The 21,538-nt window shown below is 39.8% G+C and overlaps 1 protein-coding gene across 7 annotated transcripts in view; it reads right to left on the reverse strand.

The window, feature by feature from the left end:
* SPATS2L (spermatogenesis associated serine rich 2 like) overlaps positions 1–21,538 on the reverse strand; it is a 174,492-nt gene that overhangs the window by 136,872 nt on the left and 16,082 nt on the right. For 6 of the 7 annotated variants that reach the window (XM_032755034.2, XM_032755032.2, XM_032755033.2 and 3 more), the window contains exon 2: positions 14,339–14,388. Coding sequence is in view for 2 of the 7 variants with exons in the window: in XM_032755031.2 (XP_032610922.1) it covers positions 14,339–14,388 (50 nt within the window). In the remaining 5 variants the exon portion in view is untranslated. Of the gene's footprint in view, positions 1–14,338; positions 14,389–16,936; positions 17,039–21,538 lie in introns of those variants that run through there. The other variant, XM_058439854.1, reaches the window with a different exon arrangement.

A 21,538-nucleotide genomic window follows, 5' to 3' on the forward strand; every position in this document is an offset into this window, starting at 1 on the left:
GAATGTTAACTACAGACACCTTAATCAATTAGGTGATTTTATATTATATACTCCGTATTTATATACTTCCAGCCAAGACTGACATACATTCCATTTCGGCTCTTTCTTTGGGACCTGATGCCTTTTCTCCCTCCCCTGTGTTAAGTACTCTTCTTATACACTTACTAACATTCTTAAAAAACATTCTAAATGGTCAGTCCCTGACAATATTATTGTAGTGCTCTGATTACATGCATCAGCTAGAAAATCTCCATCCAAGTTATTCTCTCAATTAGATGCCAGATCAGTTTGAAGTCTGACATTTTAATGAAGTGACAAAAAAATTATATCTGAAGTTTACGCAAAATCCACAGGTACCTTCAAGAGAGAAAGTAGAATGTACTGTCAGACCACACATTTTATTTGAAATTTTTTTATTTATTCATTTATATTCCACCTGATTCCAAAAAGGACTTATAGCAGCTTTTCCTTTTAGACATGTTTTCTAAATTGGACATTTCTGCCTCATTGAGACTGCCAACTTCTTTCCTAACATAAGGATATTCTTCTATCATAACCACATGCTATATTTGGAGACTGAATGGCAAAGATATTGTTCTTATCCAGAAAAGAGGAAAAATATAACTCATTATGATCACAAACTCCGCTTGGAAAAGCCCCCAAACAGGGTGACCCTGGGTATGCAATACCAGTCCCAGAAAACGCCAGGAAAAACACAAATTTCTAGGGTGCATAAAACCTCCAAAGAATCACAAAAAGTGAGGCCTTTGGCTCTCCACTTCCCCCATGGGACTGTAAGGGCTCAGCTCCCCAACATCCTGACTTGTGTGAACATAATGAGAAATGAAGGTACTAGACCCACAGACACAGAGGAGCTGCACAGCAGGGAAGACAGGCCCAGCATCAGACCGAGGAGGAAGGAAGGCTTCACTCCCCTGTAAAGCAGCTGCAAGAGAACAACCAGTCTCCTGTTAAGCTTGTCTTTCTCAGCGTTTTCTTTCCAGGTCCTCTTCCAATACCACCCAGCTGACTCTTCTGCAGTTCTGGTCTCCTGTCCCACATTTTGAAGCACAGCCATTTTAGTCTGCAGCCTTTCTAAATCTTTATCTTTGGCAGCACAAGACATGGTCCCAGGTCCAGTATTACACAGTGAGTGATAGTTAGTGATAAGTCCATAGTATATGGTGAATAGACACTGGAAAGAAAACTTACTTTGCATGATTAAGAAAAAAGGGAGGGAGTGTCAAGTGCTACATTAAAGGGGGATTAGAGTAAAAGGAAAACAATGATATGATTACTTGGCATATTAAAAATGTTATAGTTGGCCGGGCACAGTGGCTCACGCCTGTAATCCCAGCACTTTGGGAGGCCGAGGCGGGCGGATCACAGTCAGGAGATCAAGACCATCCTGGCTAACACGGTGAAACCCCATCTCTACTAAAACTACAAAAAAATAGCCAGGCATGGTGGCAGGTGCCTGTAGTCCCAGCTATTCGGGAGGCTGAGGCAGGAGAATTACTTGAACCCTGGAGGCGGAGGTTGCAGTAAGCTGAGATCCCACCACTGCACTCCAGCCTGGGTGACAGAGCAAGACTCTGTCTTATAAAAAAAAAAATTATAGTTAATTTTGCCTATCCTCTAAATGCTTCTAAATGCCACCATTTTGGAAAGAAAGGATTACTTTCATTGTGAAACCTGAGGTCTTCCTGTGGTTTCAAAACAGCCTTAAAAAAAACACAGTTTTTCATCTGAACCAGCAGTATATCCAAGCAGCAAAGGACAAATTCACCAATAAGACTCATAACAGAAAACATCATATCAACATTTCCCCCAGACTTCAACCTTATGCTTTAGCACATCACAATTAAGTGCATCCTCTCAAGTAATTATTTTGTTTGATCCTCACAATTTAGTAAGGTAAGTGTTACTATTCCCATTTCGGAGATGAGGAATACAGAGGTTCTATGACGCATTTGAGTTATTGAGTTTAGTTCAGTGGTTAAGAACATAGGTGCTGAAGTCACACTGCTTAGGTTCAAATCCAGGCCCTGCCCAGGGTTAATCGTGTGACCTTGAGGAAATTACTGAACTTTACTGTGCCTCCGTGTGTACATCCATAAAACACAGATAAATGATAATACTACCCACCTTGCAGGGCTGTTGTGAGAATTGGTTGGGATAATGCATTAAAGCAGTTTTAGAATTAAGAAGTCGGTCTACCAGTGACACATATGTGCACATACAGAGTAAGCACTTAAGAAATACTAGCAAAGCTGAATTCCCAGAACTAAGTATTTGAGGGCCACAAAAGCTATCCTTATCTTTAACAGTTACATTGCTTCTGTGATTCATAATTTTATCAGCAGAGAAATTAGCTATTTCTCACAAAAGGAAAATACATGATAAAAGAAAACAACGAATTGGATAAAATGGCTCAAAAAGGAAGAGCAAGGGCAAAAGTTCAAGTGTGCCTTCTGAAAAGAACCCCATTTATTTTTGTTTCCAGAAAAATACTATACATGATTTAAGTATTTTCAGTCCTTTTTCAAGCATAATGAAAGGTCAAGCCAAATGGAAGTAATATTTGTGTAACCCATGGTGACTGTCAGGGAGTCTGTTTCCCATGGTCAGGTCCTCAATCCAGACAATGTGGCACTTCTCTGGAGGACCACTCTGAGCAGAAAGGGCTGTGCCTCCCCACAGCCCTCCCCACCTCCCGCTGCACTCCCTCCATGTGAGCACTCTGAAAGAGCAGAGAACAAAGATGCAGCTGGCAACACTAGAGTGCTGTGGAAAAGAGCAATTTCATCCAGGGAAGAGGGCAGTGGACAATCGGCAGAGGAATATTACCAAGACACGCTTTCTTGTTTCTGGTTTCTTGTAGCATTGAGGGCAAAAAAAAAAAAAAGAGGCTGAAGTGAAGAGAATGTGTTGTTGGGGGAACAGGAAGGAACAGAGATATCCAGCAGGACAGAGGATTTGCAGAAAAAACTGCTGGTGGCCAGAATAACTACAAAACACATACCAGCCATAAGAAGACACCAAAGCAGCAAGAGTAAAGGGTGCAGGGCAGAGAAACTGCGAGCACAGCATACTTCAGAGGACCATAACAGAGGCCACCCAATACCAAGGATGAGTGATTGTTCAGACCTTTTCTAGTGCATGGGAGAAACTGGGGAGATGGCCACAGTGGAGCTCTTAGATTGCAGATGTGACGTGGGTTGAGTTTTTTTTCTGTAAATGAGACTTCCAGCTAAAGCATCATGTGAAGAAGGATCACATGGAGGCACAAGTGTCATCTAAAGAGCTGAAAAGTCAACTGCAGTGTGAACGATTCCATCTAAGGAACTTAGGGCACCCCCGACACAAAGGTTGCATGTGAAAAAGGAAATCTCACTCTAAACAGGAACATTCAGCATTTAAACAAAAAATTATGGACTGTCATTCAACCCAGAAGTTCTTCATGCCACAAACGTTAAAAAATAGCAGTAACATAATTACATTTGTATTGCACTTTAAACTTTGTAAAAAATTATAAACATGATCTTCTGGCCCACATGGATTTTTTTTGCTTACCCCAACAAGACATGTTCCTTGTATTATTTCTAAAAGTCCCTAAGAATTGACTTCATGTTATTGCAAGCATGTTTTTAAACCTATAAATACACGTATTGAATTTATCTATGGATACTATACATAAAAAGCAAATGGTGGGTTTTAGGTACTGAATCTATTCTAAAATATCTACTTATTTTCCAGAATGACTAATTAAATATAATTTATGTTAACTAAACCAGGTGTAAACATTTCAATACTCTGCATAGACCATTAAACACATCTCATTAAGAAGTTCCTGTATTTTCAAACCTTCAGACATTCTAAGGGGATACTATAGATGAATAATTATTTTCAAAAGGAATGTATTAAAGGATATCCCTTAAGGGTCTTTAAAAACAGGTCTTAAAAGCATAAACAGGAAGCACGTTATAGGGTTATAAAGAATTGTGGAATAAAAATGATTGTGGCCTACTTCCATAAAGAAGCATAAAAAAAAGAAAAAAAGCTAAAATTACTTCCAGCTTGCTGAGTTAAAATGAACTGTTATTTCATGAGGCAAGTGTCTTATTTACTCTTTGCCCTATATACAATAATAACATGTGTTGTTGCGAGTCAACAGTTCACATTAGCATTTTTTAATTTAGAAAAAAGGGGAAATTGTAAGCCCTAAGGAACAGCTTTCTGACTGACATCGTTTGGCATGCCTGGAGGATGATGTGTACTTTGTACCCAAATCTTTATTAAGTCTTCTGTCCTTGAGATACAAAGATAACACTTCTGACCCACAGTCAGCAGGGCATTGGCGTTGAGGTTCTTTCTCTCTTTCTTTCAGCTTTGATGAGAAATTTGTGCTGATCTACCCTCTTTTGGTCATCTGGTTTCCTATGCGACTGACAGTGCACATTTGGGAGACAGCTGTCTGGCTTTGAGAGAGAAGTGCAAATTGGAGAAGAAGGGAAGTGAAGTGGAGAGGTAACCCCTTGGCCTTGGCACTGGTGCTAACCAACTGATGTGTTAAAAACAAAATTCTATAAAGTAGAAACTGACTTTCTTAGTATGGTAAGAACTCAGCAAAACTATTTTCATTTAGAAAAGCTGTGATAAGATGAATCTTTTCATTGTACATGCTAACTACTGGAGTAAATTAAGCCTTTGGGAAGGTTGTATCAATTCCTTCTATACCACTAGGCTTTCAGGTTGTTCCAGGCTTTGGTTTCTCCAAGCCCTTAGTCTACATCACAGCACTTGCCTTGTTCAGGTTTTTTGCAGCTCTCATCACTCGCTGTAACTATTGGGTTTATTCATTTCATTACATGTTTCTTCATTGTCTGGCCCTCCCACTACAATATAAACTCCATATATTAGAAGATCTCAATCCACTAAAATTAGCTACTGATTCCTTGATTAGAGTTAATCTGGGGCTGGGCACGGTGGCTCACACCTGTAATCCTAATGCTTTGGGAGGCTGAGGTGGGTGGATTGCTTGAGCCCAGGAGTTCAATACCAGCCTGGGCAACATGGTGAAACCCCGTTTCTATAAAAAATACAAAAATTAGCCAGGAGTGGTGGCACACATCTGTATTCCCAGCTACTCTGGAGGCTGAGGTGGGAGGATCACCTGAGCCCAGGAGGCTGAGGCTGCAGTAAGCCATGATTGGATCACTGCACTCCAGCCTGAGCAACAGAGTGAGACCCCGTCTCAAAAAACAACAAAAAAGTTAATTTGTTTCAGAGTATATCTGGTTCAATATATTAATCACCAATATATAGATCACAGAAAAAAATACCTGAATATATATGTTCATTCAACAAATACTAATTGAGTATGTCTTATGTATTAGGCAGTGGACACAGCACAGGAAATACTGGTGAACAAAGCAGAACCTAGACAGCTGGCAGTCTATTATGGGGCTAGCTGAATATCTTATGTAATATCTTGCTAAATCTTTGAGCAGAACATAGAGAAAGAAAAAGAAGAGAGGCCATCAGCTTGTGCATCAAGGAGCAAGCAAGCTTTTAGAGGACAAAGCCACATCTCTCTCACGTTTTAAATTGCATCTCTCTAACTCTCCACTGCTCTAGGTAGGCCACACATGCCTTTCAACTAGCTGTCAGAGCCCTCTTCCAGTTCTCTTTTCAGAACATTTTGCAAACATCTTATAAACAATTTTGCTATCCCAGAAAATGCCCAGGTACCCCTTTGAAAGAAAAGGAAAATTCCGTTGAGATTTTTTTCTCAGTAACAAGGAATGCAATTAGGCCTATACTTGGCACTCTGTCAGTTCCCATAGCCAAGAAATCTCTGGGTTAGGAGAACAAAGCTACCAAGATGCTTTTGCTATTGACTACGGCTGGCCCAGAGTTCAAGGGTTAAAGCCTGAGAATGTTTTACCCCTTTAATTTCCCACATAACTAACTTCCAAATACCAAAGCTTAGAGGACCCAGAATGCAAAATCCTTTCTATTACTTTATTAAAAAATTTTGTATGCTGTGATTTACTGCTAATGCTGGTCTTTCAAAACATTAGTCAGGACACCTACAAACCTTCCTGCAGTGGCTGCCAATAGAAGTTTAACATTTCATAGGTTAGCACTTAAAATCTGACGAATAATAAATCATCCTTGTAAACATTGTGAGGCACTGGGTTGACAACGTATTGAGAGTTGGTTAAAAAGATGAACTATAGATTACATTATAACTCAACACTGTGGAAAACCAAGGCTAAGTAAACTAATGATCGTTATTACCATATCTGTCTCTTCAGCGATCTGCTTTCTCTAAGAAAGACATTTTCTTTTAATAGAAAAAAAATTTCACTAAGTATGAACAATATGAAATTTGGTTGTTTCATATGTACATGTACTTGAAAAACAAGGAATCAACACTCTTCACAGCTTTAAAATGAATGATCCAAAGGGGACAATACACTAACATTTAGAACTTGTCAGGGGCAATACTGAAAGAATCATTTAACTTGTTTTGGGAGTTATTCATCAATTTTTCACACGTATGAACATTTAAATCATTTCCATCCTTGAAATATTATTAGTAATTACTTAAGTTCTGGTAGAACCAATGTTATGTATTGGATACACATTTGGTGTGAGGAACAGCAGTACACATCTGTTTTAGAAATGGCTGTGATACAATCGAATACACTTTAATAGGTTCACAAGAGAAAAAAAAATTAAGATCTTTTAATGGTATGATGAACCTGCCTGTGATATGCAGACTTTTCCACACATTTTAACTATGAGCAGTAAGTAGCCTTTGAACTACATGACAGTAGTATCCAAGTTATTTTCTACTCACATGTTTTGTATGTGTCTTTTTTTATAATTCATATACATGTATTATTGTATTAATATGTTATATACCTTATAAAACATGGAAAAATGATGACAGAATGGGTACAATGTTTGCTAATCATAATATCTCAAGGCAATACGTACAGGATGAAGTTCATGATTAAATGAGGTGAATATAAATCCCTTAGTTTTCCAGATATCATAAAATTTTGGTGGCCAGTTTCTTGCCAGATTTGATTCAGTGGTCCCTGTCATTAACTCATAATGTGGCTGACAAAAAGTTCATGCAAAGCTTTGCCATTCTTTTTTTGCTTGCAATATTAAAATTGTCTTCAACTTATGAGAATTCTTTCCAGAATCTTTTAAAAATTTTGCTAGTTTGTGAGGTTTTGTTAAAACTAAAATATAGAACTCGTAAATCCAGTTAACTAGGCACAATATATTTCACAATATAACCAAGACAGATGGAACAGTGGGGAAGCCACTGGGAAGCCCCTGAGCTGGGCACTCCCATTCTTTGCTCAGGAGACCTCACCTATGCCCAAGGCAATACTTAACCACCCAGATATGTGGACTCAAGGATGGTGCCAATGTCAATACAGTTGCCATCAGTTACCATAATGTTTCATGATAACAAAATGAATGTAAATGCAAGCTCCAATCAATTTCTTTTCCTACCCAAATGAGTCTTCTCAAGTGCTCCCTGGGGTGCATATCCCACTTTGGAGACCACTTTGCCATGCAGTGACACAGTCATTTACTTCTAAAAGCCAGTTATAATCACAGAAATCTCTAGATCTAAAACCAGGTGTGAACACAAGGTGGGAACTAAGCCAGACCAAAGAGATAGTTACTTTGTTTATCTTTTTAACTTTTTAAATTATTACTATAACTCATTAACAGGAAAGTAGATTTAAAAATTCATTTATTTTGCCCACATCACTACCAGCCCCATCAAAGCACACAATATTGCCAGCGCCCTTGGAAGCCCTCCAGGTCCTTTCTCTTTCCTGTCTTAGAGGTAAGCACTATCTTTTTTTTTTTTTTTTTTTTTGAGACAGCGTCTTGCTCTGTCGCCCAGGCTGGAGTGTAGTGGTGCAATCTCGGCTCACTGCAAGCTCTGCCTCCCGGGTTCACACCATTCTCCCGCCTCAGGTAAGCACTATCTTGGTATCTGATTCTTTCAGTAATAAGTTCCTTGCTTTTCTTTATTGTTTCAGCCACTTGAATATACACACCTTGGCAACAGAGTTTAGTTTTGTCTGTTTTTTAATAAGACTGCTATGCTCATGGGTAGGAAGAATCAATATTGTGAAAATGGCCATACTGCCCAAGGTAATTTATAGATTCAATGCCATCCCCATCACGCTACCAATGACTTTCTTCACAGAATTGGAAAAAACTATTTTAAAGTTCATATGGAACCAAAAAAGAGCCGGCATTGCCAAGTCAATCCTAAGCCAAAAGAACAAAGCTGGAGGCATCATGCTACCTGACTTCAAATTATACTACAAGGCTACAGTAACCAAAACAGTATGGTACTGGTAACAAAACAGAGATATAGACCAATGGAACAGAACAGAGCCCTCGGAAATAATGCCACTTATATACAACTATCTGATCTTTGACAAACCTGACAAAAACAAGAAATGGGGAAAGGATTCCCTATTTAATAAATGGTGCTGGGAAAACTGGCTAGCCATAGGTAGAAAGCTGAAATTGGATGCCTTCCTTATACCTTATACAAAAATTAATTCAAGATGGATTAAAGACTTAAATGTTAGACCTAAAACCATAAAAACTCTAGAAGAAAACCTAGGCAATACCATTCAGGACATAGGCATGGGTAAGGACTTCATGACTAAAACACCAAAAGCAATGGCAACAAAAGCCAAAATTGACAAATGGGATCTAATTAAACTAAAGAGCTTCTGCACAGCAAAAGAAACTGCCATCAGAGTGAACAGGCAACCTATAGAATGGGAGAAAATTTTTTCAATCTACTCATCTGACAAAGGGCTAATATCCAGAATCTACAAAGAACTCAAACAAATTTACAAGAAAAAAACAAACAACCCCATCAACAAGTGGGCGAAGGATATGAACAGACACTTCTCAAAAGAAGACATTTATGCAGCCAACAGACACGTGAAAAAATGCTCATCATCACTGGCCATCAGAGAAATGCAAATCAAAACCACAATGAGATACCATCTCACACCAGTTAGAATGGCCATCATTAAAAAGTCAGGAAACAACAGGTGCTGGAGAGGATGTGGAGAAATAGGAACACTTTTACACTGTTGGTGGGACTGTAAACTAGTTCAACCATTGTGGAAGTCAGTGTGGTGATTCCTCAGGGATCTAGAACTAGAAATACCATTTGACCCAGCCATCCCATTACTGGGTATATACCCAAAGGACTCTAAATCATGCTGCTATAAAGACACATGCACATGTATGTTTATTGCGGCACTATTCACAATAGCAAAGACTTGGAACCAACCCAAATGTCCAGCAATGATAGACTGGATTAAGAAAATGTGCACATATACACCATGGAATACTATGTAGCCATAAAAAATGATGAGTTCATGTCCTTTGTAGGGACATGGATGAAGCTAGAATCCATCATTCTCAGCAAACTATCACAAGGACCAAAACCAAACACCGCATGTTCTCACTCATAGGTGGGAATTGAACAATGAGAACACATGGACACAGGAAGGGGAACATCACACACCGGGGCCTGTCATGGGGTTGGGAGAAGGGGGAGGGATAGCATTAGGAGATATACCTAATGTTAAATGATGAGTTAATGGGTGCAGCACACCAACATGGCACATGTATACATATGTAACAAACCTGCATGTTGTGCACATGTACCCTAAAACTTAAAGTATAATAAAAATAAAATAAAATTAAAATTAAAAAATTTTTAAAAAATTTAAAAAAACACTTGTACCCCAAACTCCCAACTTGATCATTACATATTCTACACATGTAACAAACACTCATATGTAACCCATAAATATGTAAAATATCATGTCTCAATAAAATAAAAAAAAAAACAAAAACCTAAAAAAAAAAAAGACTGCTATGTAATCTTGTGTCTTTTCTTTCTCTTCCTCTCTTTTCTTTTTTTTTTTTTTTTGAGACAGGGCCTTGCCCTGTCACCCAGGCTGGAGTGCAGTAGTATGATCTTGGCTCACTGCAGTCTTTCCTTCCTGGGCTCAATTGATCCTCCCACCTCAGCCTCCCGAATAGCTGGGACTACAGGCACACACCACCACACCTACCTAAGGTTGTTTTTTTTTTTTTTTGTATTTGTAGAAAAGAGATTCACCATGTTGCCCAGGCTGGTCTTGAACTCCTAGGCTCAAACAACCCCCCAGCCTTGGCCTCCCAAAGGGCTGGTATTACAGGCATGAGCTACGAAATCCAGGCCATATCTTCTGTCTGTCAATATCATGTCTGTGGGATATATCCATGTTATTGTGTATAGCTCTAGTTCATTCTTTTACTGCTGTATAGTATTCTAGCATATGATTACACCACAATTCATTAATCTATTCTCCTACTGATAGAGAATATTTTACACATCTCTGGATGCATATAAGTATATATTTCTCTAGAATACATAGATACACACATACACACACACAGACACACACAGGCAGTTAACTTAGTTTTTTTTTTTTTTTTCAAAAAAAAAAAAAACTAATAAATTCCAGTAATTCATTCTTTGGGCAATGAATTAAGAAATCATAATTAACTCTTACAAAGCTATGAAGAAAGTTCATTAAATTACTAGATTTATCCTCTCAGTAGACCTTCACTCCTATACATTCACTAAATCTAAGCCATGACAATAAATGCATTTTACTGTATTAAAAAATAGTTTGGGCCAGGCTTGGTGGCTCACACCTGTAATCCCACCACTGTGGGAGACCAAGGTGGGAGGATCGCTTAAGCCCAGCAGTTTGAGACCAGCCTGGGCAACAAAGTGAGACCCCCCCGTCTCTATAAAAAATAAAAAAAATTAGCCAGTTGTGGTGGCATGCACCTGTGGTCCCAGCTACACCAGAGGCTCAGGCAAGAGAACTGTGTTAGCCCAGGAGGTTGAACTTTTAGTGAGCCGTGTTGGCGCCACTGCACTCCAACCCAGGTGACAGAGTGAGACCCTGTCTCTCTAAAAAAAAAAAGCTTGAAAATTTCCAGTAAACTTATTAAAGCTGATTCTTCCAAATCTCTCTTTCCTCTCTGTCTCTCCCTCTCCCTCTCTCTCTCTCTCATACACACACACGTTTTACATATTGTAATAAAATTTTTCCTCTTAATGAGGGCTAATATTGTGCATACCAAGAGAACAAAATGTTCATTCAAATTTTAAAGCAATTTTGCACCAAAAGGATTCCAAGTTCAATACTGATCAAGCCTGGAAAGCCAAAAAACGTTATTTCTGTAGCCAAACTAAGGAGTACAAGCACAAATAATAGAGATTAATTTCAAATTCAGAGTCTCCAGTGTTTTCATTACCATCATAAGTGTTCTCCAAGTGGACTGTAGAAATGGGACATACTTAGATGACAATACTGTGGTATGAGCAAAATCTGCCTCTGGTCTACCACTGTCTTACCAATAACAACAAAATAACTAACATTTTTTATTGTGCCAGGACTTTCCACTTATCAACCTACCTATACTTTACATATATGGGCTTGTTTAATCATCATCAAAACAACCCAGTGAGGTGAATACTCTCATTTGTCCCATTTTACAAGAAGAAACTGAGGCACAGAGAGGGGGACTAACTTGACCAAGGTCCCACTGCTGTTAAGTAGCTGAGTTGTGACTCAAAATCATTCCTCCTGGAGCCTCGGTCTATATTCCCTACACTACCTTGCAAAATGTTGGTTTTGTTGTTACTGTTGGCATTGTTATTGTTATTTTGATAACAACAGAATAGTTCCTTGAGATCAGAGCAAAATGTGTGAATCCTAGGGGGAAAAACATCTATGTACATTTATTTTGATCCATGAGAAATTTGTGAAAATGATTGTAACCAAGCAACTCTCTAATTCTGGGAGAACAAATTAAGAAACGAATTAAGGGATTCAGTGGATACCCAAATTAGTCATTAGAACTTGAAGATCTGGAATTCTGGTCTAAATCCAGCTTTGGCACTTGCATCCAAAATAAACATGACCAGATAAGTATCACAGCTCACAATTAAAATGGATTTATATGGCTTATGTGTCCACATGGGACAGGCCTCTTCCTAATTGAATTCGGACACCTCCTCAGTTATCGTGGGCTTCATTTACCATCTTCCTAGTCTTTCATAACTGCTGGCAATAGGATTATGCTGAGGGGGAAATCATTTTCAATCAGTGATGTCTGCAGTACAAGCATAAAAAGATAAAAGTAAAGCCTTTGAGCTGTAATTAGAAAATTCCTAAAGTGTGCTCATGTGGCATATGGTTTAGACTACTACCAACTGGCAAGACCAGTTACAGAAGGGATGTCTAATGTCACTGTTCTGGGATAAGCAGCCAGTACAAGTAGCGTTCCAACACATGATTAGAGTAATCTTTTGCAGGGTAAAACATTCCTGCTTTCTACCTCTAATATGATTAGTGACAGGCAGCTGGAGGCATCTCATTCTCCTGACAAAAATATGATCAGAATTGTTTTCAATTGGTACATCTTTCCATCAAGCTGTTGCCTTCCAGCAGAATAATCAGAGTTTCTGATTAATTTGGTATACGTTTCAAGAAAACAGGAACTGATTGTGCCCTTGCTTGTCTGATGGGTAGAAGGCTGCCAGGATTTACATAGTAACTCTTCAGCTGCCTAACCAAAGGAAAACTAAGCAGTGTGTGCGCCTGTGCATGCACACATGTGTATGGAGACAGAAAGACAGAAAATCAACAGTTGTTTCTATATTAATTCTCTTTGAACAACTGAAAGTGCTTTCATTGTGATTCAAATATGAGGAAGTAAAATATTCGATTCTATTCATGGAAAACAACCAACTCCCACCAATATTTATGGCTCTTTTCAAAAAGTTACAATCATCTTACCACTAAAGTTTTGCATTTATGGAAAAAGAATCAAGTCTATATCAAACATTAATGGAAATATCCAGGAGGCAATAAGACCTCATTAATTTGGACTATCTCAATTTGGAATTTATGATTATTTAACAGGGTCTGGACCAAGGATGATCTTCCCACAAGGAATATACAGCTTGTTAAGTAAATTAATTTAAATAAGACCATTGGAGGGGTGGGCCAGGCACAGTGGCTCACGCTTATAATCCCAGCACTTTGGGAGGCCGAGGTGGGCGGATCACGAGGTCAGGAGATCGACAGCACGGTGAAACTCCGTCTCTACTAAAAATACAAAAAAATTAGCCGGGGGTAGTGGTGGGCGCCTGTAGTCCAGCTACTCGGAGAGGCTGAGGCAGGAGAATGGTGTGAACCCGGGAGGCGGAGCTTGCAGTGAGCCGAGATTGCGCCACTGCACTCCAGCCTGGGTGACAGAGCAAGACTCCGTCTCAAAAAAAAAAAAAAAGACCATTGGAGGGAAAAATTTTAAAAATGATAATAATAAAAATACTTTCAAGGAAAATATGGACCTAAAACAACATGCTTTCTGTTCAGCAAATACTTTTGATATCCCTACTCAAATACCAATACTGATTAACAATAACAGTTACTGTGTTATTGAATATCAATTTTGTGTAAGTTTGCCTTGCATACATGAGCTTGAAAACATCTCGACAATTCTGCAAGATGGGTATAATTATCCTCATCTTAAAGAAGAGGAAACCAAGGCTCAGAAAAGTAAGTGACATGTGAAGACTGCACGATTATTAGGCAGCAGAGGCAGGATGCAGAGCCAGGCTGTCTGGCTCAGGAGTCTGCGTCCTACTCCCTACTCAATGCTGACTGAGCACTGTCAATTCCAAGTCAGACTTCTACAATCATGGGAGCATGTTCTTCAATAAGAAGGACAATGACAGCAACAGTGGCTATCACTGTGAGGAGGGAAAGCCAGGCAGTCTGGCTCCAGAGCCCACCACTCTTAGCCATAATTCTTTTCTAAATCACAAGAATGTCTTTAAAAGCCCTGTGTTTTTGTTTGTTTGTCTGTTTGTTTTTTGGTACTTCAAAGTATTTCATATGCATGAAACTACTCTAAAGATCCACAGACATGGCAAGGCAGGTGGGGAAGGGGGATGTGGGTGGGGTGGGGCTGACTTACATCCACCAGACCCCACTGCCCTATCAGGAATAACTTCAGTGAACACACTCTAAAAGAGAACTCTGGTGTTGAGCCCTGAGAGGCAGCAGAGGAGGCCAAAGGCTGTGACAAGGCTCCCAGGAGTCAGCTGCAGGTGTAGGGACAGCTGGCCATGGCAGCAGGAGGAGGTCACAGAGAGGGAAGGACCATCTCTACTCACCTGGGAATCCACAGCAATGTTCCTGAAAGCAGCCTGGGTTCTGAAGAGCTCTAGGAAAAATGGAAATTTGGGAAGTCAGGCAGGTCTCAAATTAGTAGCCACACCACCCATTTCCCATCACACTCAAAATCCAAGCACAGGATCTGCAGTCAAGCAGACAGGGAATTCGTCCTCACCCATGACTTAACAGCTATGTGACTCCGGGTAGGTGGAGTAACCTCTCTGTGCCTCAGATTATTCAACTGTAAGATGGGGATAATAATAGAACCTTCCTCACAAAGTTGTTGACTGGATGATATATAACATGTGTAATGCATTTAGCACACTGCCTAGCATATAATAGTGAAATACATCAACAATAGCTAACATTTATTGCCTGCTTAGGAAGTGTCTAGCATTGTCCTAGGGCTTCACATAGGCTAACTCTTCAATACTCTGAGATAGGCCCTGGTATTACTGGCACTTTACAGGTGTTAGAAAATGAGGCACCAGAGAGGTTAAATCACCTGTCTCATAAAAATGTAGCTGGCAATCAAGTTCCAGGGCCTGGACTATTCACCAAAATATCTTGTCCAATTTAATGTTAGCTATTGTTCTTCTTGTTATAATCCTCTCCTCTCCAAAAGATATCCTATAAAGTACACACAATCCCAAAGAACTCACCATTCAACCAGTAACCACTTAGGTGGAAAGATGGGTGCCAAGGTCATAAGTCAACCAATCACTCACTCACTCACTGGGTCACCCAACACTTCACGTATTTCTTAAGAATGCCTATGTCTCTAATGCTCTGCTGAGCACTGTGTGGGGATTCAAATGCTCTGCTAACTGGTCCTACGAGGCTCAGAAGATTGACCTCCACAAAATGACTGGAGAACAACCGCGAGGGAGGCACTGGAAAGAAGGGGACGGGGCCTCAGGACACAAGATGCTGTTCCTGGCTCTGGCACCAACTCTCTGGGTGACCTTCTCCAAGCCAGCTGACCTCTCTGGGCTTCATCTTTAAATAAGAGGATTGACCTAAAGACTTTAAGCCCTGAGATTCTACTTTACAACTGTGACTTTCTTTTGGACTAACTTTTTCTCCCTACCAGTCCAGTTTTGAAAAAATGTATTATAACCCTTCATTTAGTCAACAAACATTGACTGAACACAATGTTAGGCACCATGAATAATGCCAAAGATATAACACAGGACACAGCCTACACTTTGTAATGACTTCCATAAGCATGGTGAATTCTCATCCTATGAAATCTTGGCAACCAGAAGACAAGGGAAGAATGCAGCCCTGAGGACAACTGTACACACTTGGTCTGTCCCAATCTGCACCAGTCTAACATCCAGGATCCACATGCCCCAAGTGTCCAGCAGACTTGGAAGGGCTAGGGTGTCATGATAAACAGATGGGGAGGGTAAGAATGTCTGTGAAAAATAAGGCAGAAACAAGACAACCAATGGGATGCTTGGGTGGAAGTTAGATTTGTTTTCTAAAAGTTAGTAGTGTTGTATGCAACAAACCGAAGTGACAAGAACTCAGCTGGTACTTAATTGACTTTCTTTACTTTAATGAAGTATACCAAAGGCTATTTTGATAGAAATCTTTTGTGTGTGTGTGTGTGTGTGTGTGTCTGCTTCTACGGGAAATATTTACTTCTACACAAATGCAACTGACTTTATATAAAGATCAGCTCATCTCACCTAGATACATTTGCTTTCACAAAAACTCCTTGGAGGGTAATAATTTAGTGAGTGTAATACTTCCATTAAAAAGGAATTGATTTTAAAATATGCTTTTCACACTTTTGACAAAAACAATTTTCTAATTTTCTTTATGCCCCACAAAAGGCAAACGTTGTTGTGTTGACAAAGTAATAAATAACATGAGTTGTCAAATGAGATATTAAACATTTATGGATTAAATTTTTAATAAAGACTTTCAGACATTCTCCAAAATATCCATCAATCTTTGATGTGGAAAGAAGCAGCATTTTGGTAAATTCCATCCGCCACTACAATAGAAGTCAGCACAAGATATTTACGACCCAAGAGAGGGCAATGATAGCTTTTTTTTTTTTGAGACGGAGTCTCGCTCTGTCACCCAGGCTGGAGTGCAGTGGCATGATCTTGGCTCACTGCAACCTCCGCCTCCCAGGTTCAAGTGATCCTCCTGCCTTGGCCTCTCAAGTAGCTGGGATTACAGGTGCACACCACCACACTGGGCTAATTTTGGTATTTTTAATAGAGACGGGGTTTCACGATGTTGGCCAGGGTGGTCTCAAACTCCTGACCTCAAGAGATCTGCCCTCCTCGGCCTCCCAAAGTGGTGGGATTACAGGTGTAAGCCACCACACCTGGCTCAATGATGGCATTTTTAATAGGATGGTTAAATATTTGCAGCATAGGATTTCAGAAGGTACAGGATGGCCAAACAGGGCCGGGCATGGTGATTCACACCTGTAATCCTAGCATTTTGGGAGGCCGAGGCGGGTGGATCACCTGAGGTCAGGAGTTCATGACCAGCCTGGCCAACATGGCGAAACCCCATCTCTACTAAAAAAAAAAAAAAAAAAAAAATTAGCCGGGCATGGTGGTACACACCTGTAATCCCAGCTACTTGGGAGGCTGAGGCAGGAGAATTGCTTGAACCGGGGAGGCAGAGGCTGCAGGTTGCAGTGAGCCGAGATTGTACCACTGCACTCTAGCCTGGATAACAGAGCAAGACTCCACCTCGAAAAAAAAAAAAGAATGGTCAAACATATCATGCATTATTCTGATAGGTTTTCAGGTAGCAGATTATACTGTCTTTACTATGTTTCTACCAAAGTAACCTGTGCATGGGAGTCTATAGAAAAGTTGGTTCCTAAACTGGCTCTGAAAGGGATTCCACAATTATTTTATGCAATGGCAACATTGTTGGAATACATGCATAAACCTCAAAGAGGACAACTTTCCTCAAAGAGGACAACTTTGAGAAACAATGCTCATTTGGATAAATAGCTTTCTTAAGCCTAGAAAGAAAAACGACTGAAATTTCAGTAGTGATAATCCCTAGGGTGAAGGATTATGGGTAATTTTTCTTCTTTTTAATAATTTTCTCTGCTTTCTAAATTTTCTATAGTGAGTATGTACTACTTTAACAATCTGAATTTTTGTTTTCAATCTCAGAATATATTATGGAAAACAGCCTTAAAAAAGTGAGAAGGAGTTGGGCATGGTGGCAAGCCCTTGTAGCTCCAGCTACCTGGGAGGCTGAGGCAAGAAGATAGCTTTAGCCCAGAGTTCAAGGCTATTATGTGCTATGATGGCATCTGTGAAGAGCCCAAGACCCCATCTCTAAAAAAAGTGAAAAGGCTCTGGAATCAGACAAACTTGGGTTCAAACCTCAGACTATACCCTTTCTACCTTGGTGCCCTTTGATAAGTTACTTAGCAGCTGAAGTCTCACGTTTATCCGGAAAATATAAACAACAGCATGTGCCTTGAGCATCATTTTGCCTGTGAGAGGTGAAATATTTTAAGTGCTTAGCACAGAGTAGGAGCCCAATAAATGGTAAGTACTCACCTAGTCAAAGAACACACGGAAGATAAGTGAGGCTTTTCTGATAACACATAGTAAATAAATGTGTTGGTGTTTATAAACTGATGCATCAGACTATTTGTTTATAGAAATACTGAGTTTGTAATAGGTGACTTCCAGAAATCATCAAACAGTTAAAACTTCAGAGAAAGAGTAAGTAGAAATGGGCTTCTACTCCACTCTCTTTCCCATTACAATTATTTGATTATTAGATTCCTAGTCTGGCCAGGGGCAGTAGCTCACACCTGAAATCCCAGCACTTTGGGAGGCTAAGGCAGGCAGATCACTTGAGGCCAGGAATTCAAGACCAGCCTGGCCAACATGATGAAACTCCATCTCTACTAAAAATACAAAAACTAGCCGGGCGTGGTGGTGTGCACCTGTAGTCCCAACTACTGGGGAGGCTGAGGCAGCAGAATTACTTGAAGCCAGGAGGCAGAGGTTGCAATGAGCCAAGATGGCACCACTGCACTCCAGCCTGGGTAACGGAATGAGACTCTGTCTAAAATAATAAATAAATAAAAAGATTCCTACAGTCCAAGACTCTTGGGTTCAGCTGTACCTGCCACTTTGCTCACATGTACCTGCTCAAAAATCCTTTGAACGGGATGGAATTTGGGAGAAGGATTAAAGCAGCTCTATTTGAGGATAGAGAAAGAAACCACAGCTATCACAATAAAAATATTTCCATGTTGTCACTCCTTATATCAAAGAAAACAAAATTAATTATGGAATTGTTTAAATGAGGGGTAAGGTACAAGATTATAGATTCTTTGGCTTTTCTTTTTTTATGATAGCTATGTTGATGTTTTCATCCTTTTCCTCTGAAGGTAGTTCAATCAGGTTTATGATAAAATATATATACTCAACAAAATATGGCTGTTGGGGAGTTGTTGCCCTTGGATATATGTTGCTGTACCTTGACTACAGCAAGAAATATTGATTTAACTGGCTTTAATATCAAGTCAGGTATTTGTTGACACATGGAAATGAAAAATATCAAAACCATGAAAAGCTTAATATGTAGGTCAAATCCCATTTCAGCTCACTCCAAGGGACTCTCCAAAGTCTTCTGCTATATTGAAATTGTGTTCTACTGATACTTGCCTAAGTTGCTGGATAACAGAGATTTTCATTATAATTGAATTTGCCACACAAATGGGTATTAGTATAGATTTTTATGTAGTACAATTTATTGTATAGAAAGTACAACAGAAAAAAATTCATTGTGTCTTCAGTTCTCCCTTCTCTCAACTCTGGAGACACATCTTACTTCTTACCTAAGGCACGCACATTCTTTCCTTTCAAGACCTGATTTCCCTTTGTTCCTCTCATAGTGCCTGGTGCAGAGGAGACACTCAGGAAATAGCTGATGAGCTCAGTGAAAGCTTTGGTACCAAAGCAAAGAAGGGAAATTCAGAATAGTTCCCTGTGTCGAAGGAGAAATAAAATTTAGAAATTGATTCCAAATGAGAATAGCAGGCAGGTTGACCCTCACCACCTGGCATGCTCAGAGAGTCCTGGGACCAGTGGGCCTTGGGTGGGCTCCCTACTGCTAAGCAGTCACAGAGGCTTGTCTAAAATGTCCAGCACTTAGCTCACACACTTACATCCCTCAGGAACTCCACAGAGACATTTCAATCATTAATTGCCTGAAACACCCTCAAGGTCCTACAGTATAGTCCAAGCAAGGGTGGTCAATGAGCAAATCCTTTTGTCCTAAGGGACTAGGATAAAGGGCGATCCACTATGACTGTCTGGGAGGCCATAAAAGCCAAGGAGGTCAGAACATAGCAGCCCAGGATAAGGGAGTCACTGCAGCCCCAGGGTTGGGATTTACTCTCTTGCAGTCAGATCCAGAAGCAGTTTCTGAGCCCTTCACTACATCACCAGAACTGGAGGGAAGAACCAAGAAAGACCTCCAAAAAACTTTGCACGGACACTACCCAGTGTCAAAGTTCCCAAATTCCTGTTCCCTTTCCTGTCCCCTCCAGCACTTGCATTACTTTAATAATAAAAGAGTTGCCTATGATTTTCTGTAATGAGATCTTCTGAAATCTTTTTTCTACCTTACAATCTTTTTCTCTGAGCCTTTCTTATTGAAGGGTAAAATACGCATCAAATACCAGTTTTGTTTCTATCTTAGAACAACATAATAGATCTAAATGCCTATTTCTATAAAGGTCTTTACTGTGATCAAAGGAACCACCTATTGAAGTCAAAAGGCCCCCTTCCCTCATTAGAGGAATATGCCCTGGGTGTGAGCATCCAAACTCTGAGAGACACTAAGCCAGGCACCAGGGGTTTCCAGGGCAGTAACAGGGCCTGTCCCATTATTACTGGATAAAGTCTAAGCAAAGAGTTAGAAGGGTCTGGTGAGGTTAGCCCCAGGAGTTATATATTTCTACATATATCTTACAAATATTCCCATACTTCATTTGAAAATATTTTAAATGGTATATTGGCTCATGCTTGAGGGGGATGACCCATAGCCATTATTAATCACTTAGAAAGAAATCATAAGCAAGCTTTTGGGTGAACCAATGGTTTGCTCAATACATCTGACCCTCCAAATGATCTCTGACTATATAGTAGTCATTATCTCCATTTGAGAGCTGAGGACTCTCAGGGATAGTAAAGTTGTTTGCCCAGGGGTAGACAGCTACCACACAATGGAGCCATGCTGTAAATCCAACCTGCAGATCCCATAGCTAATTCTCTGTTCACAGTTCTAACTATTCACTAGTTGCATAGTAAGCTCAAATTTAACTTGCTAGTACCGACATGCCAAGTTGGTGGTCATGTTCTGTCGAGATTTTGAAGCCTTTTTGGCCTTGGGGCCATAAGTGACATGGTTTCTCCCTTGCAAAAACTAAAATGACTGAAGGGAAACCAGAATAATCCTAAGACAAAAATGAGCAAGCTCAAAGGCTATAAAAATTCGAGATCTCAAAAACCAAAGATAGCTTTCTTGACTAGACAACAGTTGGTTATAAACTCTGCAACAAAGTACCTCTCAGATACGAAATATTACTCCTAGAGTTGGGTTTTTTCGCCCATTTTTACTAAGAATTGAAACCCACAAAATGACAAATCAGGATTACCTTATCAAAAGACAACTTCAATTGCTCCTTTGTTCTAAGAACCTGTGTGTTAGGTACTGACTGGCAATACCTGTACCTTGATCTTCACATTAATTATGCATTTTTCCTACAAAATTGGCTGCCACAGTACACACTGTCAGATTTGAGAGCTGCCAAGAGAAATGTTCCGAATGGCTGACTTTTTAAAGACAACTTGTCAGTTCACCAAATAATTCTTTGGGGGCTTATCCTAGTATACTTTGTCTCTCATATACCTGTACTTATACCTATAGCAATTATTACAGCTCTTTCCTGATGTATCAGCTTACAGCTAAGGCTAAAGAGGTATTTTTTTACATTCAACCCCTGATATACAAGTAATGAAACATACAATTCCTTTGACAGCATCAATTTACTTTGGCTGTTGTTATTGCTTAATTCCTAAACTGACTTACGTGAAATACCCTGATTCCTGGGGAGATAAGTGATTCTGGCTTAGTCCGTACAACTAAAACAAAGAGTTTTATATTATCAACTCAAT

The sequence above is a fragment of the Hylobates moloch genome, unplaced genomic scaffold (assembly GCF_009828535.3).
Source record: "Hylobates moloch isolate HMO894 unplaced genomic scaffold, HMol_V3 SCAFFOLD_1, whole genome shotgun sequence".
Lineage (NCBI taxonomy): Eukaryota > Metazoa > Chordata > Mammalia > Primates > Hylobatidae > Hylobates > Hylobates moloch.